Source organism: Medicago truncatula, chromosome 3 (genome assembly GCF_003473485.1).
Source record: "Medicago truncatula cultivar Jemalong A17 chromosome 3, MtrunA17r5.0-ANR, whole genome shotgun sequence".
Classification (NCBI taxonomy): domain Eukaryota; kingdom Viridiplantae; phylum Streptophyta; class Magnoliopsida; order Fabales; family Fabaceae; genus Medicago; species Medicago truncatula.
In genome coordinates, this window is record NC_053044.1 from 8,648,180 (window position 1) to 8,673,418 (window position 25,239).

The window sequence follows — 25,239 nt, forward strand, 5'->3', positions numbered from 1 at the left end:
CTATTCATTTTAGTCATTTTGAAAAATTTCTTAAATTAATCTCCAAAAAAATTTCATCTTCACTTTTGGTCTCTCTTTTAAAGTAAACTCATATATAGAATTCATATTTTTGAATAAAATTTTGCAAAAAAATTTATAATATTATAAGAATATCTCCCAAAAAAATTTAATTTTTTTAACAAAACATGAATTAAATATGAATTTTTATATTTTTGGCGGTTAAAAATTCATATTTAATTTATGTTTTGTACAAAAATTCTAATTTTTTTGGGAGAGTTTTTTACAATATTCTACACAATTTCATTAAAAAAAATACAAAAATTAACTTCAAAATAGGGACAAAAGTAGTGATTTAAAATTTTATAGAGACTAAAAGATGAATAAATTTTTTAGAGGGACTAAAACGAAAAGTTGATATATTTATAGAAATCAAAAACATATTTAACCAAAAATATTACGATATTAAGAGAAAAATTGTTAAAAAAAATGTCCGATTAAAGTAGGGAGTTAGTTTTCAAATTTCCTATAAGTGTGATGTAGATTTAAATTTAGTTGGTAGTTAACTTTTGAGTTGTCATTATAATATGATATAGATATGCTATAACTTATCAAAAATTCCTAATTCAACCGGAAAATGCTAAAATTGTAAATGCTGAAATTGCAAAGACGAACGTCGTGATCCGGGTTCGAACCCGAGATCTCACAGTTATGTGTCAGTTTAATTTCAATGGATTACCGGTTCATCTGAAACAAAAACAAAAAAAGATATGTTATAACTTGTATCTTGTTGGTTATAGCGTTAAAATTTCAAGTTGATTTGTGTTTCTAGGTTTTAACTTCATCAATATGAGATAACAATAGTGAATTTAAAATTAAAACATAATAAACTTGGTCTAAAATATAATGAAACATAGTAGAGACACAAGATGTCTTATATTGGTTCATCATCAACTTGATCGGTTAGTCTAGTCCACCCTATCTAGAATGAATTACATCATGATCTAGATTAGCCTCGTATGGGAGTCTATTGCTATCTATTCTTAAATCACATTCTTGTTTTTTTTTTTTTTTAATATTCAAACGTATAAGAACATAGTCTTTTATTTTTATTTTGAAGTGTGGTGTTTTGAGCACTTACACCGATCTTTCTTCAGACAAGTCTTCAATCAGAACAGACAAATAGATGGATCATTTGATCAACTATTCAAATGATTTATCGATATTGATCGATTGATCGATCTTCATCAATGATATTCAATGTTGGAATAGTTTGTCTTTTATCCTAGAGAGAAACTTGGGTAAAGATCCGTTGGAATATACTATAGGATTGAAGGGTTAAAACAACTGGTGTTTTAAAATCCATCAACCAAAGTCTCCTACTAAGCTACATATTACATAAAGTAGAACACTTAGCTATAAATAACTTGTCATTGAGAAGTAAATCATAAAAAAAAATTAAAATAAAAAAAATTACACACAAAGAAGGTCAATGAAGTTTAGGACAAAAATTTCTACCTTTTCATTTTTGAAAATAAGTTGAAATACTTTCTAATGATTCCCATGATCAATATTTCAACCTTTTTGATTGTATGTCAAAACTAGATATCATCCTGATATGAACATTTAATATGTTCTTAACACCTCTTCTCTTTTGAGTAACAAATTACTTACATTTTTTATTGGAAGATATTAGAATAAAAAACAAAAGTTATAAACTAAAAAACAAATTAAAAGGTCACGACTTCAACATATATAGATCATTGAAACTGACAAGAGATTATAGCTATATAGAGAATCATATGTTATGACACTTTCTTATCATCCATAAGATAGTATTCGAACATCCAAAACTAAATTTGAATATTTCATTGGGTTCCAAAAATAGAACTTAATATTCTCTCTCATTTTCGCTCTTCTCCTAAAGTATTTCACATGACCTAACTACAGAGGTTCTAAATGGTACATAAGATAATGTTGAAAAATTTGACAAGTGCACCAAACCGTTCCAAGTAATAATAAAGTAGTAAGTTATCGTCTCCATAAAGATTGTTGTTTTCAACCAAGCAATTGAGTAATCCTATAAATAAAAATAGTAAGGTTTATATTTACGACGTCTAACAAAGTAATACATACTCCGACTACGGTTATAGGACCCTTCATGAAATATTTTTCCACTAGTGTTAGTAGGGACTAATATTCTCACGTGCCTTTGAGAATGTTAAACCTAATCATACGATAGGAATTTCTAACGAGTGGTGATACATATGCACACCTATAGGTGGCATACACACCTAAACCTCCACATAAACATGTGACATGTGGCCTAGACTCCACAAACACTTTGTCTCTCTTCTCTTTTATCCATCTCTCTCCTCTCAAATATGTGGAGGTGTATGGGTGGTGTGCTCGTGATTTTCGGATATCAAACCATTAATTGATTTAAATCGTCAATCTTTGAACTCTCGATTTTTATTCGTGGGAAGGGAAAAAATGAGTAAAAACCCTTATCGAGACTTTGGATTCGGGGGTTGGTTATGCAAAGGGAAGGTGCTAGCACCCTAAGCATCTACGGTATTCCGTAGGAACCTCTTACCTAATTTACCTTGTGCTAAATTGATTTGCTTATTTGAAAATTATTACCTAAAAGTCTAAGTGAAAGAATGGAGGGAGAAGAAGTATGTTTTTGGTTATTTTTATTTGATTTGGAAGGATTGAAAATCCTATGCCTACATACCCTTAAACAAAAGGGATCAAAACCAATGTAGTTCACCTGAAAAGTTTCTTTTTGGTGGGTTGGTTGATTTTAGATTTTTAGAAAATGGTTTTAAGAAGGGATAAGAGGCCTCAAGGCATGAGATAAAATAAGGTGAGGTTGTCGAATTTTAATTACAAAGAAATCAAGTCTATTATGAATATTAATTCAATTAAGCATTTGATTAAGAAAAATAAAAGGAAAAGCAACTTGGGTTACAAGCCAAGGTTTATTAAGAAAATATTTTTGGAGTTTTGCATGTTTTTGTTGTTTTTGAATAATAAATGAAAATTAAACTAACGAATCAATAAAAATAAAAGCGCGTGGATTTTTGTAGTGACGTTGGATCACCACAAAATCCCTAATCTAATTTTTTGCATTTTTTGGATATATCTAAGGTGGTAAGGAAATAAAAGGACACACACACCCACACACTTTTCTCATTTATATTTACATTGGACCTAAATACATTCTAATTGCTGGAAAATAAATAACAATAATTAAAATGCTAAATAGAAATAAAATAAAAATGTAAAAATGCTAAAAAGAAATAAAAATGCAAGAAAATAAAAGAAATGGACTACCGAAGGGACAAAATTCCGAAGGGACAGAAAAAAAAAGGGAGAAGAAAAGAATAGTTCGTCAACACAAGCTAAATAGGGAGAAGAGAGAAAAGTTCTTTGACAACTCAAGAGAACTTTTTGGTGTGTCAAATTGTGTGGAATGAGGGCTCTATTTATAGGTGAGGAGGTTGATGAAAAAAGGAAAAAAGGTTTAATGGAAATGATGGACAATTATGGTGAATTTTGAAAAAGGAATGTTAAAGTTGACACTTGACTTGAAATTTTTTTTAGACCTTGTACATTTTATTTTGGACCTATTGACACTTTGTTTTTTTTTTTTTTTTTACACTAATTAATTAAAAAGAAATAAAATAAATCTAATAAGAAATAAAATAAAACAAATTAAACTAAATCATGTAAAGAAAAATAAAATTAAAAGATCGAAAATAAAAATTATTAAATATAAAAAAAGTAACTAATCTTAAAATTAAAATTAATAAAAGAAAATAAAAAGAGAAAAGAGGGTCCGACTCGGAATAAAAAATGAGGTACTTCAAAGTAACCTCTTTGTCAAAATTTCGTCTGAAACGACGAAAATTCCCGACTTTAAAAATACGAATAAAATGGGTAAGAATAGAGGAAAGTGGTCAAAATTTGGGGTATGACAGGTGGTATGAAAATATGAGTGATCTACCGTCTACCAATCATTTTCCATTTCCAATCTCTCATTGAAGGACTCAAGTAAATTGTATATAAATTATCCATTTAGAAAGAAGAAATGAACCAAGAAGTTCTAACCAAGGATCAATTCAAGAACAAAGGAAATAAAAGGAATTAAGAACAATATTCATAAAATAAACATAATTTAAATAGTATAGAAAAAGCAAATTGCCATGCACTTGTAAAAAAATCCAACAAATATTTGAGGTTCGTCTTTGAAATCTAATATATTGTGTTTAGTTACTCATGGTAACTAAATACACATCAAAGAGAAAAGAAAATTAAACATTCACAAGAACAATTGGAAGGGGTCGAAAAACATTCGTTTTTGATGTTATTGTCGCACTCCTTTGCATATGAAGTGTTATGTTTCTGAATGAATATTTATGGGTCAAAGCATTTTTTAAATCTACAAAAATCCTCACATAGCATGCGCGAGACGTGTGGCACCATGCGCAGGGGTGCATGGCTTTAAAACGGCAAAAAGTTGTTTTCACTTATCAACACGCGTGGGGTACGTGAGCTCAAATGCAGGGTGCATGAGCCATGGAAGATTCATGCTCTTCAGTCTTCCATATGCTCGAGACACATAGATCAAAGACAGTAGTTTTCCTTATTTTGTTCTATCAACATAAATTAATGTATTTGGTCTAAAATTTGATTCAAATACATTAACTCTTGTCGATAAATTTTTTTCTTATATATAGGACCAGAGGTAGTATATTCTTAAGATTTGAGTCTTATATAATCTTTCTAAAATTTGTGATCATTTATCATTTTTTTTTTTCTTTCTATAAAGTGTTATAGTTATGAAATATTTTTAGACTCCATTTTATTGATTGTGACACCCTAGCTTATAGTTGAGTATATGAGAGAGACTATGGGGTCTCTTGACTAGCTGCTTTGGGGTAGATGCGCCAGTGTTGACCATGCCTTATGTGGTTGACTTATAGTGTCTGTTAGCTATGTAGGAGTTATCTAGTGAGTGTGGTGCTGACCCGTGTTATTTATTGTCCGAGTTTCCCTTGATTATTAGACATGGGACTTATTGCTTAGTACACCTAGGTTTAGCATATTCCTATTGCAGCCTTGTATTTTGAATATAGTTTGATTATGTTTTCATCTGACAAAGGATAACATAAAGGTTGTCAAAATTAGAATTTTGCTTCAGGTGGTAAGAGAAGAGCAAAATGGACAATCATAAAATCGCAACTAAGATCGAAGGATTTTACTCAACTACTTTTGTAGCATTGATATAAGAAACTGTAAAATCGCAATCAATATCGTGGATTTTACCAAAAATAATAATAATACTAAATATATGTTATAAATGGTATATAGTTATAAATAACTTAGTTTATAAGAAATCGTAAAATCGCAATCAAAATCGATGGATTTTGTCTAATTTTGGGATTATACTATGGATTTGAGTCATTGAAGGTGAAAAAAATCGTAAAATTCTGAATTTTAGAATTTAAGTTGGGATTTTGACAACAATGGACGACATTCAATATTTCCTTTCGTAGTATAATGTTAAAAAAATACAATTGCACTTTGTAAAATCGGGATTATATTTGCTAGTTTCCATCTTATTCTTTTTTAAATGCATGTTTAGCAACATTTGAGATTGATGCTTCTTTGTATGATGAGAGAATGCATTTCTCCGACCTTAAGACAATGAGTATTGCTGTTCCCACATGTTGTTTGGCTGTGCCACACGAGTAAAATACCAAAATACCCTTTGGCAGTTTGCTACCGAGGTTTTTAGGAAACCGGCGGCAGTTAACTGCCGAGGAAAACCTCGGCAGTTAACTGCCGAGGAAATTTGATTATGCAGACAGCAGGTTCTGCATAATTCTAAGTATTTCCAAGCCATTTTTTCGGCCAGTTTTTACCTGTAATTAAACCAGAGCATTCCAAAGGTAATATAATTCATATGTATGATTGAAACTCGGACATAATGAAGATAAATACAATATCTTTTACAATTGTTAATAATTAAATTAAACCGACATTTGGTTAAAATTAAACAGACGTTTGAAATTCATCAAAACATTACAAAGTGTCCATAATTAAACTACTCATTACACATCATTAAATTAAATCCCTACTTACATTCAATGCAATTACATATGGAACGAACATACATATATAATATATTGTCTTCCACCATATTCCGAAACATAAATCCGACGTCGCCGTCGTCGCGAATAAGCAAAGGCATATAGCTTGCCGTTTTCCATGCGTATTCATCTCTATCTTCTCCTAGGTCTATGCATAGCATTTGACCAAACAAGTGACGTGTATATTGATTTTCACCAAGATGCTCAAAATAAGTGTTAAGTTGTGCTTTCAAATTGTCAAGAGAGTTCGTCGGCGTTATCATAACCTTAACCGTCTTTTTAAACGCGGAGTACCTAACCCGCCCTTCAATTTGTGCAACCTCAGACATGTCTCACTTGAAAAATTTTGTAACAAAAGAATCATATATTAGAACAAAATTAAATGGAATGTAATAACGAATAAATGAAATGCGGAAAACATTAAAAAGCTATAAATTAGTATTGCATTATTTTCTCCACATAAAAATCATATTATCATATATATATATATATATATATATATATATATATATATATATAAATTACATAATGTTAGTTATATATTGGCCACCAAAAAATTGGCGTTACAATTTCGACCCAAAAAAATACATCGGTGTAATTTCTACCAAAAAAAAAGAACTAACACCGACAAAAAAATCACTCATTAAAGACCAAGTGATTGGAGAAGATCAAGTGACATAGAATCTTCCTCATATTCCGCAATAACTTCAAATTGTTGCTTTGGTTTTTCGGGAGTGTCCAACAAAATAGGCGCCGCTTTGTTTGACTCCTTTTGTGGTTTGCACGGTTTGTTTCCACTTTCAATAGCCATGAGCTTTCGGAACAAGTCATGTCGATCCAAATACTCATCTTCCCAAGTCACCGCATCTTCTTTCTTGTGATTGTGCCACTCCGTAGATGATGGAGGTAGTGGACAACCATTCTTCAAGGAAATAAGCACAAAATGATTTGGAATTGCCCCAAGGCACAAGATGAGAGTTTTTTGATTACCCGGCGGTGGTGGCCCTCTTAGTGGGAAAAACGATTCCGATTTTCCAACTTCAAGATTTGTCAACACAACCACACACATTTTGTAATAATTAGCAACAATGTGTCCCATGTCCGGAAATGTCAACCACTTATCAACAAGATGTGCACAAGTTTTTGTATTTGCGGGAGGATGTAATCCGTTTAAAATGTAGTTATAACGATCCTCACCCGCAAATACTTCAACATAATCATCTCTATGATCCATCAACTCTTGGATAAGATGTGTACGGATCATGAGATGATTTTTTTCGGTCAAGCCCATGAACTCCGCTATAGCCCGGAATCCGCAATGTCCATCGCCGATAACATCCACCACTTTTTCAATAAATGGAACCATGAAGCGTGGCATATAATCAATAGGACGCATAACCGGGATAGCTTTAGGCTTTGGATACCGAGTAGGTGGTGGAAGTGGGGAAAGTGATGTTTTACCAAGACGAGCACCTTTTTTCCCTTTATATGATGATGTAGTTGGTGATGGTGACGGTTGGCTATCCGGATTTTGGGAATCAACAACCTCCCAAGAAGAAGGGATCCGACTAGTCGATGTAATTTTTCCTTTAGACCTCGCAATGTCGACTTTTTTCTTTGCTCCCTTGGTTGGTACTTTTCGTGGTGGTGGAGACATCAAGGTGGTTTCAGGAAATGCCAATTGCCGCAAACCCTCTTTGACCTCAAGCTTCATTTGGAAAGGGAGTTTCTTTAGACGCTCTACAATAGCCTTCAACTCAACCTCGACACAAAAAGCATCTTCATTACTTTGTTCACCCATAGATAACCGAAGCCAATGGTGGTATATCTCATCCAATAAAATTGGCTTCTCTTGAAGGAGTTTTGTAGCAATTTCACATGCACATGGTAGTCCATAAGATGTCCTTTGAACACAACCACAAATGTCATTGTCCATGCACAATGTTTCCCTACAACGTTTTTCTTCCAAAGCAATGTTGTCCAAAACATTTCTAGACACATGACCACCTAACCCCGAGTACAAAGTGACATCTTTGAATCTATGTTCCAACACGCAAACATTTTGACCAAAGGATGTTTGTATAGCGGTCAACTGGAGCAACAACATGTTATGTATTTTCTCCCAACAAGTACCCAAATCACCCACACTATTGTCCAAGTATTTCTTCAACAAAGCATGGGCCGATTCGACCCTGTTTGTGGTCCTGCAACCAAGATGCAACACATGGTCTGTCCATGCCCTCACAATTTTGTCCTTCACTTCATCCAAGGTGGTCATGGCATAATCTACAAAAATTGAGAAATCACTACATGAATCTTTGAACTCCACTAATGCATTTGCATATAATTGTTGATTGGGAGATTCAACCATAGCTTTCCATGCGTTCATTATCTTCTTCACCACATCCCGATTGCTCACCTCTTTCCCATCCTTTTTAAAGCCCAAAGGATATTTACAATTCAAGACACACCTTTGTTTAACATTAGCTTGCACATGAAAAAAACAATTCAATGCATAACTTTCCGGAAAAACATGTGCAACCGCTTTCATCAAAGACATATCCCTATCGGTAACAATCACCTTAGGCATATTCATCTTTGACGAAAGAAGTTTACGCAACATTGTTAAAATCCAAACAAAGTTTTCTTCTTTCTCGTGTGTCATAAATCCAAACCCAACCGAATATGTCAAATCGGTTGAAGTCACCCCAACTACCTCAAACATTGGCATCCTATACATGTTGGTCTTGTACGTGGAGTCCATAACCAAAACCGTTGGAAAATTGTTAAACAATTTAATGGATGTTGGATGAGCCCAAAAAATATCTTCAATAGTATTACTTTCAAGTTGTGTTCTTGAGTAATAAGTATAGTTGTGCTCCTCCAACTTCGAGATTAGAAATTGCAACGGCTTCTTGTCACCCCTATTTGCCTTCCATATTTGTTGACGTTCATTGTACACTTGCTTCACATTTGTCATGCAATGTGGTCTCTGGTTCTTCAAGTGTATCAAAATATTTCTTGGAAGCATCTTGCTCTTGGTCAAGTCACGTACGATCTTCTTGTCGTCCTCCTTTAATCTACCGGCAAGAATGTGTCCTTCTAAAGCCGGCTCCATGGGATGGTTGTGAACTCCATTAAGAATGTTCAATCCCCATTCCTTTGTTTGCTTACTTTGATATCCACTAATCATGAATAAGCAACCGCATTTTCTTGAGCCCGTGTTCGCATGCTTCGGTTTTTTTTTTCGGAACTATGTGACTTCCACTCCTTTCACACACTAGCCGGAACATTGGATTGATCAAGCTTGATCTTTGTGTGACAATGGTAAATCCCGCCTTATTTGCTTGTCGGCGCACCCACTCAAGCAATTCATCTCTATTTTTCGACTTAACGTCGTCTGATAAAAACTTAGCCGTGTCGACCTCGTGGGGTTGAAGTGGGAGTACACCGGAGCCGCCAACATACTTTGAAGCTTCAACATGGACGGAAGCTTCATCTATGTTTGTTTTCGCTTCAAAATTAGGCGGTTTGACATCTCCGGAATTTTCGACAAAATTTTCTTTTGTCTCTCCCGGAACATCTTTCGCATTCTTTACCATTACTATAATTAAACAACACATAAATATGAATTAACAACTAAGTAATGCATAAACATCAATGCCATAATGAATCAAAACAAAAAAAACAAAAAAAAAACAAAACAAAAAAAATTTTGAAAATTTGGCAGTGGCTGCCATTTTTTCGTGGTGAAAATTTTCACCAAGAGTTCCTCGGTACCTAGCTACCGAGGTTTTCCTCGGCACTAAACAACCGAAGTTTTCCTCGGCAGTTAACTGCCGAGGATTCCCATGACAGGGTTCTACGTAACTGACGTAGATACCCCTATAACACCCAAAAAATGACTCAAATAAAACGCACCATACCTGTTTTTTTACGTCAATAGTGTGTTGATACCTCCTATGCTTGATGCTTGAATGATTTTGGATCAAAAATTGATTATAGAAAAAATGGATTTTGGGATTGAAATGAGGTTGGAAATGAAGGTGATGAAAAATAGTGTGTAGGGGGAGCAGGTAGCTGTTTCATCGTATGAAACATTTCTCTCGGCAGTTAACTGCCGCCGGTTGCCTAAAAACCTCGGCAGTTAACTGCCGAAAGGGTATTTGCGTAAATTACTGGTGTGGCACAGCCATACTATATGTGGGAACAGCAAAACTCTAAGACAATGCACAAGTTCAAAATTCATGGAGGATTGTAGAGCAAAATAGATAAGGGTAAAATGTTGAGTGCTCCTTCTACATATGTAGTTATTCGTCAAAATAATCTTTTACTCTTTGAAGACGATGTTGATGATAAAGTGAAGTAATGCGAAACTTTGGATCAAGGGAGAATATGTTATGTCAAAGTAGATATTCATCCAAAGTACCACATTGAAGAGTTATTATAAATATGAAGAGTTAATTTGAATTTTCTTTACCACAACTACTTTAGTCTATTGGGTGTACTAGACGCTTGCTTAGTTGTTTGTCATGAGTGAATTTTCAATTTTTCCCCACAAAATTTTTAGTTGAGAGAGTTTGCAAGTCTGTAAAAATTACATTAGTAGTTGATGGGGTTTCCGATTTTGTTTCTGCAAAATTGTATGATAGGATTTGTAATTTTATCCTTGTAAGAATTGCAAGTTGAGTATTAAAAATTTTGTTCAAAAATTGTGGATGTATTTACTAGTTTTATTTTTTTCGCTTCTATTGTGGAACTACTTCCGCTTATGTAGAGATTTTCTCTTTTTGATCCCTCAAATGTTGTGAATTTGTTCGCAAATTCATTCTTTAGTTTTAACAACTCTTGTTTTTATCAATGTACTTTACAAATTAAATTACTGTCTTTTTTTACTCTAACCGTTTCCCATAAGCTGATTAAAAAATCATGGTCCACACTCCTAGCATTTAAATAGATGCCACTTCTAATACAGCTTTGGACATAAAAATCTGCAGCCATGAAAGCTATAAGTCATTTCCTCCTCTATCTTTTTTCTCTGGCTACACTTTTGGCTGTTGTCACTGGAACTGCATCACAACATGTGCATCCAAGTCACTATGCTGCTTCATTCAACAGGACCCTTTTTCCTTCTGATTTTCTCTTTGGAATCGGTTCTTCTGCTTACCAGGTTCATACCGGCCACCACATTATTAGCAACAATGCATTCCATTATCGACTTCCCTTTAAATATATTTTGCCTGTTTGTACATAACTCAACCATAATACATTGATGTTGTTATCAAGATTGTCCCTGAGATTTTAAGTGTCCTATGCGAAGTATGAATTTTCTGTCATATTTGCACGACCGCATGTGCATTTACATATATAAATATATTTAACCTTCAATCAGTAAGTAGAGTCCAACAACTTGATGCCTCAGAAAATATGAGGCCACGTGCGATCAAACACCGTAAACATGCTCAAGGCCGTCATTGGTTGCTGCATATATTGCAATCTATCTTTTAGATTGTTATTTGTAACCATGTGTATCTTGTCTTGGAAATAATGTGTTAATCTAAACCCCTGAAATATGGAATTTGAAAAAAAAATTTGGAGGAAAGTTGGTTAAGGGTTGAGATTAAAGATTTTGGAAGAGATGATAGGAAAAAATTGATAATGTAAGCAAGAATCATCTACTTTTGTTGTGCAAATTTTTCAGATAGAAGGAGCTTCAAATATAGATGGTAGAGGACCAAGTATATGGGACACCTTCACTAAACAACATCCAGGTTACTCTAATTATTTATTAATTAATTTTAATTCTTTTTGATTTATAGATAGATGGATCAAATTAACAAGAATCTCTCTCTCTCTCTCTCTTGATTGAGCAGAAAAGATTGGGGACCATAGCAGTGGTAATATTGGAGCTGATTTTTATCATCGATACAAGGTAAGATTACTGAAAATTTTCAACAGTTTTTGTCTTACTCTTATGAGGAAAATATTTTGTAGAGTGACATAAAGATTATGAAAGAAATTGGGTTGGACTCATACAGATTCTCCATCTCATGGTCAAGAATATTCCCAAGTAAGATAAAAATATTCTCTAGTAATACTAATTTAACTTTAATTTTCCTTACAACTTAAATATTAGTGCATTATTAATAAGGTCATTCTCCACTGATAATCGGAGGTTAACACAAAAAGAAATATTACATGATAGTTTTATAGAAAAATATTGCATGATTTTTACGGAAATAGATGAAAACGTCTTTAATTCTTTTAAAGTTTTACCACTATATGATGGATTAAGAGACGGATTTCATTTATTTTATTTTATTATATAAAAAATTTCTTGTCAAATTTTTTTTTTTTAGTTTAATTTTCTTCTAATATGTTTTAACTTTTAAGTGAAACCAAGTGTGCAATGATATCATATGCAGAGGGCAAGGGAGCAGTCAATCCTATGGGAGTTAAATTCTACAATAATGTCATTAATGAGGTCCTAGCAAATGGTAGGTAAACACCTCATATAATTACTATTTGAATGATCTTTTTTTTTTATTATTTTATTCTAAAACTGTTAAAAAAAAAAAAATCTACAACTCTGCCATGTGAACTAAATTTTTTATATATATGGTGGCAGGCTTGATACCCTTTGTAACATTGTTTCATTGGGATCTTCCACAAAGTCTTGAAGATGAATACAAGGGATTTCTAAGTCCTAAAATAGTGTAAGCTTAAGTAACACCCTATTGCAAAAGTAAAATAAATGTAACCTATTATAAATATATTATTTTCTAAAGGTAACAACAAAAAAGTTAGTGTATAAACTTATTCTTAATTTAATTTAATGAATAAAATAGGAAGGATTTTGAAGCCTATGCTGATTTTTGCTTCAAGACATTTGGAGATAGGGTTAAGCATTGGGTGACACTTAATGAGCCTGTTTCCTACACCATTAATGGATACCATGGAGGCACTTCTCCACCTGCAAGATGCTCTAAATATGTTGGAAATTGCTCTACTGGTGACTCAACTACAGAACCCTACATTGTTGCTCATCACTTTATACTTTCTCATGCTGCTGCAGCCAAATTGTATAAGGCCAAATATCAGGTAATTTGATCTAAACTTTATCAGTCAAGATGCATATAGTTAATCAAATGTGTGAGCTAGTCTCATTCTTTATTTAAAAACTATGAAGCAGGAACAATCATCAAATTAGGCGTGCTCTGGTGTCGGACATGCGACAGTGTCTGAAACTGACACATCACTGATACATGTGATTACACTAAAATACATGATTTTTTCAAATTATTAGTGATATCAGTATGTCAGTGGTTGTCCCTATCCGTTCTTCACATTTTAAAAATATGCTCTTAAAAATGTATAGTGTAATTCTTCTGTTTATTATACAATTGATGAAATTTATGTTTGGTGCCATAGGCTCATCAAAAAGGAAAAATTGGAATTACCTTAATTACTCACTACTATGAACCATATTCCAATAGTGTTGCCGATCACAAAGCTGCAAGTAGAGCACTTGACTTTTTATTTGGATGGTATGTACAATCTATGGAACCTAATTTTCTTGTCGTTAATTTAAAAAATAAGGCATAGAAGATTATTATTAATTTTTTCTCAAGACTTTGTGGAAGCCTTGGCCAGTGCCTGGGGAATACCGGGTTCAATTTCTAAGGGGAACAACGCTTGGCCAGTGCGCATGCCTTTACGCACGAGTCGGATTAGTCGCCCACCTTTGGTGGATCGGAAATCGGCGTGAAAGCCAAAAAAAAAAAAAAAAAACAAGTTGGACTGAGTTAGACTTTAAATATGTTAGATTATAGGCCTCTGTCGGATGATCTGACTTGTTCCCACCCCTGCTGTAATGAACTATGACCATTTTATGAAATTAACATTGATTGCTTGTTTTGTATGATACTTTTTTATTTTTTTGGTACACGATATAATTGAACTTGATATTTATTTTTCAGGTTTGCTCATCCAATTACATATGGTCACTATCCCCAATCAATGATATCATCCTTAGGTAACAGACTCCCAAAATTCACAAAAGAAGAATATAAAATTATCAAAGGTTCCTATGATTTTCTTGGTGTGAATTATTACACCACATATTATGCACAAAGCATTCCACCAACCTATATCAACATGACCTACTTCACTGATATGCAAGCAAACCTCATTCGTAAGTATTTATGGAAAAATGTCCAGTAAAATAAGCCATTATATAAAAATAAAAAAAAAATAAAAAAATAGTGTTTTTTTTTTAATTTTTAACATTGAACTAACAACACATGCATCAACTTTTTCTCTTGATCACAGCAATGAAGAATGGAGTAACTATTGGCTCCTCGGTATGGTCTTTTATTTTTGTGGCAATTTCTTTATGTGTTGTTTTTCTTGGCTTCTTTGTTTTGTTTCGTTTACATATGTACACCAAATTTTTCATGTCATATACCAATGTTTTTCTTCCATTTGTTTCTAACAAAATCACAAACCAATGCAACCTATGAAGCTACAATAGCTATATTATGATGTGGTTGTGGACATGGTTGGATTTAAACCTCTATTGGTGTGTTAGCTTGCTAAAAAAGACATGACGAGACAATTTCAGTTGTACTATATTTGATTTAAAAACTGTTTTAAGGATAAGATAAATTAGCACAACAGATGAGACAAAAAGTGAAATTTGTATCTATCACTAAACTACAACACAACTTTTTGCTGTAAGTATACATTTTTTAAGGGTTTGTCTAACATGTGCAACATTGCACATTTTAAAACAACTAATAATAGTAACTTTTTTTTGGAAAACAACGATTATTTATACAAAAGTTTAAGAGTTAATATTAAATGTACAAGTTCCAATACAAAATTTATATTTTAAACTTCTTAACATGTGCAAATTTGCACATGATAGAAAAATCCATTTTTTAAAATATCAAACTAACATTTTGTCCATCAAACATAGTATAAAACAAAAAAATAGGTTATCTTATGTTATTCTGTCTTATGCTCTGTTGTTATGTCAAATACTTACCTTTTAATATATCAACGATCCTTGTATCATGTTGAGAGAAAAAAATACCATACTTTAGGCCTTTTAGTGAAGCAAAACTTTATGGTCTGTGCAGACGGATTTGAACTGGCTATACGTCTATCCGAAGGGAATTCATCATCTTGTGACACACATCAAAGATACATACAAGAATCCACCAGTCTACATTACTGAAAATGGTAACTGGCTATGCTTCTATAATTTTTTTCATTATTTAGTATAGAGAGACCCATATTAGGAAGAAGCAATAAGTCTCCATAAGGAGGATAATTTGGACATACCCTAATGGACATACTTACATAACAACAATTCTTGAATTTATATTATTTGTTGTGAATTAGGACTCAAAATTACACCAATAAACTTAGACCTGTGGAGCAAAAAGAAGTAGTAATCTCAAACAACAACAACAATGACAAACTTAGATCTAATCTAGGAATAAGTGTAAAACACAAAATCATGCAAAAGATAACTAGAGAAGAAAAACTAACGCACTAAGAAATGTTTACCCAATTAGGTCTAACAATGACCTACTTTGGGGAGAGAGAAATCTCCGCTTCACTATCAACAAGTTCTTTACAAAGAGATACAAAAAGGTTATAAGATATTAACTTCAACAAACTCTCCAAGAACAAACCTAATTTCTACTCATTTATCAATCTCTTCCATGAACAAGACACACTCAATGATTTTCACCCACCCAATGTGTTTACAAATGTTTTTCAACTCAAGAGAACCTTTCAAGAAAACCCTCAACCCTAAAGTTACCTCATTTTATTTCCCAAATTTCTCTCTCTTGAAACTCTACCACAAATAGGAATCATGAAGTCTCAAATAGTGTTCAATCGTGTCACGATTTGCCTAAATTATGTCACGATACGGCTCACAATACTATGTCCTTATCCCAAAATCGTGCTATGATTTTTACCAACGCGCCACGATTTTCAACTTCACAAATTTTTGACTCAAATTACAACATTATCGAACGCATATTAATCAATTAACTGTTAGAAAAATAGGTTTCATCATCCACAGTTCTAATTTCTTTTTCATTTTCCATAGTTTTTAAGACTAGCTAGCTAAATGTTTGGACCATAAAAATCCATCTAGCTAACTAAATATTCAATTGAATTAGAACTTTTTGTATTGAATGAGTGTTTTAATTGGATTATTTGTTTTGTGAATATGTTTCAGGCATTGGTCAATCAAGGAATGACTCAATACCAGTCAACGTAGCCCGTAAAGATGGTATTAGGATCAGATACCATGATAGCCATCTCAAGTTCCTCCTTCAAGCAATAAAGTATGAACTAATCAATTTCATTTTTCTTGCAAAGAGTAATAGATTTAAGAGTATGCTCTAGATTTACAAGTTTCCCTAATTCTATTTCACTATATTATTATTTCTCCATTTATTTCCTCAAAAAAATATCTTAATAAACACTATTATTATAAACTCAATTTTTTGTTGGTTAGATTAGTGTAATTAGCATGTTCGACTGAGAGGTCACTTGGTTGAGAGATTCTCTCTTCAACCTCGAGATACACGGTTCGAGTCCCCGCAGCCGAGCATGTTCGCAAGATATACTTGTAGATTAGACTCTTTGAACCTCTTAATTATGAGATTAATTCTCGAGTAGGCAGCAAAATATTAGGGTTTTTTTTAATGATTGTTGGACTACCTTTGAAAGTAACGACTCTAAAAATCGAACTCGCATATTTTCATAGGGGAGAGTCATGCTATCCCTTTAAACTCTTTATATAAACAAAAACAGATTCTAAATACCTCATAAAGAATTGATTATGGTAACTTTTTGGTCCTTTTTCTTGCAGAGATGGTGCAAATGTGAAGGGGTACTATGCATGGTCATTTTCCGACAGCTATGAATGGGATGCAGGGTACACAGTACGATTTGGAATAATTTATGTCGATTTCGTTAACAATTTGAAGAGATATCCCAAGTACTCTGCTTTTTGGCTGCAAAAGTTCCTTCTCAAGGGAAAACACTAAATTTGATGTTCATTTGGCATGTCTAAGATTTTCCATTGTTGTTTGTCGAATTTCCAATGTCACCTTAGTATATTACTTGCTTTCATATGTATTGAGATAATTGGTGATACCAATTATGTAATGCTGAAATGAGTAAGTTAATATCAATAAATAAATTGTTGGAACAACTCTCTTCCATTCTCTAGCAACTCTCTTTTTTGTGAAGGATTGTTTTTAGTTTCACATTTTTTGTGTCAATTGCTTCACTCTTTTTTTCGTTACATGAGTTTCCGCTGTTTATGAACTTATTATTTTAATTGCTATTCATTGAATTTTAGATCTTTCCTACTTTTATTGGGTGAATGATCATTTTGGTTCCTGATTCTGCACCTCGCTGTCATAACGTCTTTGGCTCATGATTAAATACAAAATAGTCTCTGGATATGTACTTCCATTATCAGTTTTGTCCCTGACATTTAAAACTTCATGAGGTGACAAATGTTTTGGGCCGACGAGGTAAATGACGTGGCACAATGACTAAAGTGAAAGTTGAGAACCTAACTGAAGAACAAAAACATTTTTGAATCTCAACTCTCAAATCCCTAAACCCCTAAATCTCAAATCCTTAATAGTAATTTTGAGGAATTGGTTTATATGTGGCCTTGCATGTTTACTTGGTTCTGTTGTGTGATTCAACAAGTTTGTCCAACAAACCATGTTGAATTATGTCTCATGATCTATTTTGTTTTATCATCACTCTTCTGATTATGTATGTGTGTTATATAGTGGAGTTCCTTTGAAGTATATATCTCCTCTTTGAAGTCAGAAAACCGCAAAGAAGAAGTTTTTATGTATACAGAAGTTAAAGAAACATTGCTAATGCACCTTTAAGATAAGCAGAAAACTGGCCTCTTGAAGAACTTAACATTTTAGCGCAGCTATGTTTGTTTCTTGCAATTCAAGCAATCATAACAATGGATGAATTTGAGAGTAAGAAGAAGAGAGAATGTGAGAAAGCTAGTTATGGAGAGAGAGAGAGTTTGACCTTTGTATCAGGTCTGCAATGTATATATCAGGTCTGCTATTCCTTAAGTATCTTAGAGATCCAACCATTTGATTAACCTTTGTAGCTTCTACATTTTCTTCCTCACTGAATTCATCAAACTTAGCATTTATCTCAGATGGATTTGTGATAGTATTGCAATTTGACATATCAAATCTTTCATGTAGCTCACCAATATACTTTTGTTGATGCATAACTATTCCTAGCTTGATAGTTTTGAATTCCATTCCTAAAAAAATAAGAAAATCTTCCTAAGTCGGTCATTTTAAATTCACACTGCATTGTGTGTTTGAATTTCTCAATCTCACTTTAATTGCTTCCAGTTACTAATAGATCATCCACATAAATACATTATGATATCAGTCTCACCCGAGTTCTGAACATGCATACCATACTCAGCTTTGCATCTTTTGAATCCAAGTTGAATCATGAACTAGTCAATTCTCTTGTTCCATGCTCTAGAAGCCTACTTAAAGCCATAAAGTGATTTATGTAATTTGTACACCATATGCTCCCTTCCTCTGATTTCAAATCTTAGAGGTTCAGTAACATATATAGTTTCTTCCAATAGTCCATTTAGGAATGCAGACTTTACATCTAAATGAAACAATGACCATTTCTTACTGCTGGTTAATGCAATAACCAATCTCAATATTTCTATCCTTGATACTGGTGCAAAGACTTCATTATAGTCAATTTCATATTAATGTAGGAAGCCTCTAGCTACTAGTCTTGCTTTGTGCTTTGAAAATGTGTCATTTGGATTCAATTTGACTTTGAAAATCCATTTCACATTAATGTTTTTCTTCTTCGCTGGTAAGTTAACTAATTCCCAAGTGATGTCGTGCGAAATGTAACTCTCGCTTTGATCATGGCAAGTGTACCAGTCGTTCACATCAAGTAATAAAGTAGTAAGTAAAATATCGTATCCACAGAGATTTTTCTTTCGTCCGAACAATTCTAGTTACTTATTTTTGTAAGTTGTTGGTATAAAAGTAGTTGTAATTTTTATCTGTTTGCAACATAGCGAATTTACCTGTTTTTGGTTGCAGAAAAGTATGCAGCGGTTAGGATTCTTCGAATCCCCTCTGTATATTCGTTGTTGGATAGTAAATAATATAAATGTCGTGTTTATTTATTTTAGTAGACCATACAAGTGAGGCCGCTGGGAGTTTCCTAAATAGGTAGGGCTCCACTTGACCCAATGTGCATCATCCACTGGGTACCTAATTAGGCATTTCCCTCTGATGGCTAACTGCACCTGTTGTGCGGGGTCTTGCTAATTCAAAGGTAATTGAAACATAAACTTAAATTTGCTTTCCAGTGTTTACCAAGGCAATGAAGGCCAAGGTTCCCTTAGGTCTGCCCATCTATGAATCTTAGGACACTCATGACACACTCTCTCTACGCTTACTTAGTAGTTCTACAAATGGGCAACCATAATCTACGTATACCTTACTACGGGTTTCAAGAGAATGATCTTACTAGGTTATAGCTTTAAGTCGGACAGCTAGGTGCTTGTTTCCCTAATTACTAACCAGTTAATTCCTAGATTCGGTCATGCGTACCACACGACCCAATGGGTATCGTCCACTGGGTACCTACGTCTAGGGTCAAAAAATCCTATGGTATCTTTGGCTAATTAATAATCACATACTTCCTAACCCATTTGGGTTGGCCTAGTGGTATTGGCTTGAAACTTGGGAGTGTGCTCCTACTCAAGGTCTCAGGTTCGATTTCCTCTGGTGTCAATTTGGGTGGGCTAATTTAAATTCTTCAAAAAAAAAATATCGCTTACTTCCTAAACAGATAGTTATCAGTAAAGGAATATTGATATCAAGATATAAGTATTCAGTTAGTGATATCAATATTAGGTCCTGTTACAACCTAAGTACCTAATCTAGGGTTGCTTCTCTCACAGAAATAAACGATGTCCTAATAAAACTTAATAGCGAGCAAAAGAATAAATAAATAAAATAAACGACATATTATATTAAATAAATATCCCAAAAAAAAATATACAGAGGTTCATCTTAGAAATCTAACCTAAAAAGATTTAGTTACACATAGTAACTAAAAGCAAATTACTAAAGATAAAAACATACCCTAGAAAATCAAGGGGAAGATAGAAACTCTCCCGAAGCTCCAAAGTTGCCTTCCTCTTAAACTTTTCCAGTTCTGAACGAGAAATTCTGAATGAGAAAAGCTGATATTTATAGTGAAAGTTTCTACCTGAGTTTATGCTAAAAGTGCGGGTTTTACCCATATTTTTAGTTCTTCCTCTGGTCACTATTACTCCCGTTTCTAAAGATAAGTTCTCTTTTACTCCTTCGATGTTTATCACTCCCTAAAGCTTAAATTTAGAAACAAATTTTCTTTTCAAATGAATGCTTGTATTTAAAGACGGAGCAGAGTATAAGTTAAAAATAACTCGATTTTTTGTCACATTTATAAGCAAAATTAACTATTTTTAAACTACCTAATGTTATTATTCCTAATATACACCTTTCATTTAACGGCGGGTAGATGTTTGATTTTTTATATTAAATATCAATTAGAAAACTTTGGGAAATTTAATTTGTGTATCACATGAAATCTAAAATATTAGTAGTTGAAGAATTTTCATAATCAACATAAAATTAGTTTTTTTTTTGTCAAGTAGCCTAGTGGCTAGAGCTTACACATTTTAATTGTAGAAAAGTGGGGTGTTTAGGGTTCGAACTCCAACCCCTATATATAATATGCAATAGGGACCAATTAAGCTAAAGCTCAATGTGATAAATTAGTTTTCTTTCTAATAGTAGTAATATATATATCAATGAAACCAAGACTATTCTCATATTAATGGTGATCGGTTATTGGATTCCTAATATGATTCAAATTCTAGCCGAATGAAACTTATTTAATTTAACCTAGTTAACTTCCTTGGGAATTTCAAAGATCCAAATCCATGCAAGAAGATTATTCTTATAAAGAAACACAGAACGGACTAATCCATTCACATGGTTTATTTCCCAACATATACTTCTTGTAGATCTCTATGAAAAATGCTTTACTTCACCTCTTTGAATTTCTATATTATAATTTGCAAATTGTAAGCCATGTGAGGAATGCATTATTTTTTAGATTTCCATTCACATTATTCGGTGGTGGCCTATGAATTTTGTGGTATTTTGGTTTGTGGATAACATTAATTCAAACACACATTATTTTCTTAAAATATACTCAAAGTGAAATATTATGCTGCATATTCAAAAGCTATATTGTGCTATCATAAATAAGAGTTAATTGACTACATTTTACACTATCGAAAGCCAAGTACCATAGCCATTATAGTTCAACCCAATTAAACTAGCTTGTATAATACTCATTTCTTAATTATGCAAATTTGGTAAGTTTCATCGACCCCCTTTAACCTTTCCTACCTAATTGAAAAAGTAATCATGATAATAATTTCAACCACAACTCCAATATCATATTATTACAATTTACAATTATTTGGGTTGAATGCCTCAAAAAAAAAAAATATGGGTTGAAAAAGACTCATTCCACTCTTTACTTCATGTTGAAGATTTTAAATCATGAATGAGTTATTCTTGTGATTTTGGTCAGTTAACAACCTATTTGAATATTCAATTCATTCTTGCACACAGTAATTTTATGTTAATAAAAATAAAAATTATAGGGTGCTTATAATTCTAAATAGACTTTAAAAAATCGTCCAAAAATACTCTTATCATTTTTAATAAAATAGTGAATTATGTAAACAAAAAACGTTTTTCTTTTGCTATCGAGGCCAAACTTGAGAGAGAGAGAGAGACGAATATGGTATTTTATAAAAATAAAAAAAAGTTAATGGGTTTACCTTTGAACTCTTTTTTTGGTCCTTATGAAACACTTATTGTCAAATAAAAAAATATAATAATATAATTTAATTCATATACATAGTCAATATTAATAATTGTTAGATAATTACAAATGTTTAACTTTTACCATAACTATTTTTATAGTCATACATATAATTGATTGTGATGTGCTAATCATGTAAAAAAATTACACTAATAGTACATGAGAAATTAAGCTATTATAAGAATTTAATTAATACACTCCGTTAGTGTACAATTATTTTACATATGTATCTAATGATATGTTGTCACGTTAATTAATGAATATAAAAACACGAGTTGTTATATTCATTAATTGATATGGCAACACATCACTGGATGCATGTATAATGCATGTATAAGATAATTATACAGTGACATAATATACTTGGACCGCCGTATGAATTTCAAACAACTTCGCTCCTTAGGACTCATGATTGTGGGGTTATGGATCGCCATATACATTTCAAACCACTTCGCCCTTAACAGGGTTCATATTTGGGAGGTTGTGGACCGGTATATTTGGATTGACCCAAACTAAGCATTAAAACGTGACTGGCACGTGAGCACCCCCAACCTCAACCTTACAATAAAGAGCATGATGTTTGTTATCTGCTCTCATTCGTCTTTATCCGAAGACAATATACAGAACAAGGCATGTAAGGACGAATGAGAGCTGATAACGAACATTATGTTTAAATAATGTCAGATATCATTAACACACTCCCCTTATATGTGGAATTAACTCACTGAACGCATTAAACAACCCCTTAGATTGCTACAACTAAAAGGGGACCAAAAACACTATAAATATCCACCTTAAAATCATTCTTAAACCATCACTTTTGAGATTACTAGAAACTAATGCCTATACTTACCATCATCGCAAGTGGGGTATCTTACTCTTTACAAGTACAATATAATTAAACTCTATAATAATTGAGACAAATCTTCCAACTTCAAGATGAAGATAACTTTTAATAGTGATAATTAAAGAATGTAGCTCTCTTTCGATCTGGCATTCGAATATGCAAGTTTTTAGCATGTTCTTAAATCTAGGTCCACTATAAAATTTCTTCTTATGTAAGCTAGAAAGAAACATTTTTTTTCCATCATGGCCCTTTTTTTTTGGTACCATCTATTATGCCCCTTTTACTCAAAAATTTAATAGCAATTAATTATCATATGATGACAGATCAAACCGTTTGTTCCACTTGGGCTTCAGTATTTTTGTTGGAGTGCATACTGCATCATCAACAAAAAATAAAAAATAACCCTAAGAATATATAAATCTGCATAGAACTTTTTTGTGAGAAAAGGAAAATAAATATTCATAGTCTTGGTACTTAGAATCACAACCTAAATAGAGAGTCCTCGTAAGTTTAGCTCAGTTGGTAGAGACAATATATAATATATGCAAGGTCTGAATTCAAACCCCGACCACCACAAAAAAAACCCAAAAAAAGAGTTGTGAGCATATAGAAAAGTAATAGGACTAGTACACCCACTCTTGCCTAAGTAGTGAAATTTTATTTATTGAAATTTTAAAATATAAGTAGTTAGAAGTTATTATGACTAGACCACCCAATAGTCACATAATGAGGTGACCTAAATCCAATATTATATCATTCTTGATGTGTAATACACTATTAATCAATTGATATATAGTTAGGAAGTAACAATCAATTTTTGATTTCTAATTAAGATCATTTTGTCGACTCTAGTGATAAATTAGAAAAATTACTAATTAATCACATGAAAGAAACCTGTCTAGTTTATATTGGTGGGATAATTCTTAAATTAATGTTGGTATTAGTTAACAAATATAATAGAAAATTAAATTGAGAACCACTTCATTACAAAAATCAAACTTCAACCAGATATGTTGAATATGTACTTATGTACAAATCAATTCATCTCAACTAATCCCTATTGATAACGAAATGATTAAAGCAAATAGGTTTTAAGAAGATTCGTGCTTTCAATAAACAATTAGGTTTAATTCTTGTGGTAAAATAAACAAATATATGTGACTTTTTTTAACAAAGCTATATGCAAAATGGGATCATGCGCTAAACATGAGGTTAGAATGATGGTGTCATAATGTTTTAAAATTTTGGTTGCGATACTTACATGTCAACTATATGCTTAGCTTGTGCATACATTTTATAATTTAAGTCACATTTGATCATGCATATGCACTAGTCTATACAAGTATGTACATGCTGGGTGAATTAATTTTTATATTTTAGAAACACTTTTTTTTTAACAAGTATAAATAAAATATATTACTAATAAAGAAGTGTCCTTAATAGCACAAGGTGTGTCAAAAGAAACTCAAAAGTATACAGTCTAGTAGATCACAATAGAGGCAAAATTACAACAAATTAGTCGATGTCCAAACAAACAAATAGGCTCGACCACCACATATAAAAATTATGACGAATATTGATATTAGTTGTCTTCATCCACCGATATGATATATTTTAGAAACATTAATAACATCTGTCCCGTGAGCATAGCTCAGTTGGTGGACAATCAACAACCTTAATTCTAAAAGACTAAAACCCAATTTAAATTTAATTCTAAAATCCTAAAAGGCTAAAACAAACAAGGAAGGAGAAATTGGAGAATCAATTTACCTTTAAAGTGAGTGAGAGAACTGAGACGAGAGAGCTGAAACGTAGAGACAGATGAGACTTGAGAGCGCTGAAACTGAAACGAGAGAGGCAGAGAGCGTTGTTTCTGTTTTCTGCTTTGCGCGTGTGTGAATAATATGAGTTTGTCCAATTTTTTGTTTTTTTAGGTGGTTTAATGGGATATTGGGTTGGGTCAACTATAAAGCAAGTACCGATTGAGCCCAGGCGGGTGCCCGGGGTGGCCGGGAGGTGAAAACGTCCATGTATGCAGGGATCGAGGTTCGAACTCCGAACACCCCACTTATTCACCTTATAAGGTGAATTCTAGCCACCAGACTACCTGATAAAAATAAAAAATAACATGTATGGAAGTCATGAAATTTTCATTTTCATTTAACGTGATATATTGTGAAGCGAGTGAACAAGTGCAATGGGCTC

At 32.7% G+C, this 25,239-nt stretch overlaps 1 protein-coding gene across 2 annotated transcripts; it reads left to right on the top strand.

Moving 5' to 3' along the window:
* The first annotated feature begins 11,140 nt into the window (after nt 1-11,140).
* On the top strand, nt 11,141-17,420 carry LOC11431025 (vicianin hydrolase). 2 transcript variants are annotated; one of them, XM_039832232.1, is made up of 13 exons: nt 11,141-11,328; nt 11,851-11,929; nt 12,032-12,090; nt 12,153-12,228; nt 12,584-12,655; nt 12,787-12,874; nt 13,007-13,259; nt 13,590-13,705; nt 14,138-14,352; nt 14,490-14,521; nt 15,302-15,404; nt 16,420-16,528; nt 17,059-17,420. In XM_039832232.1, the coding sequence occupies exons 1-13, from the start codon at nt 11,158-11,160 to the stop codon at nt 17,234-17,236; spliced, it is 1,551 nt and encodes a 516-aa protein (XP_039688166.1). In that variant the 5' UTR covers nt 11,141-11,157; the 3' UTR covers nt 17,237-17,420. The 2 variants fall into 2 exon arrangements, with proteins under 2 accessions (XP_039688166.1, XP_003599013.1); XM_003598965.3 differs by having other exon boundaries at nt 11,860-11,929.
* Nucleotides 17,421-25,239: the final 7,819 nt, after the last annotated feature.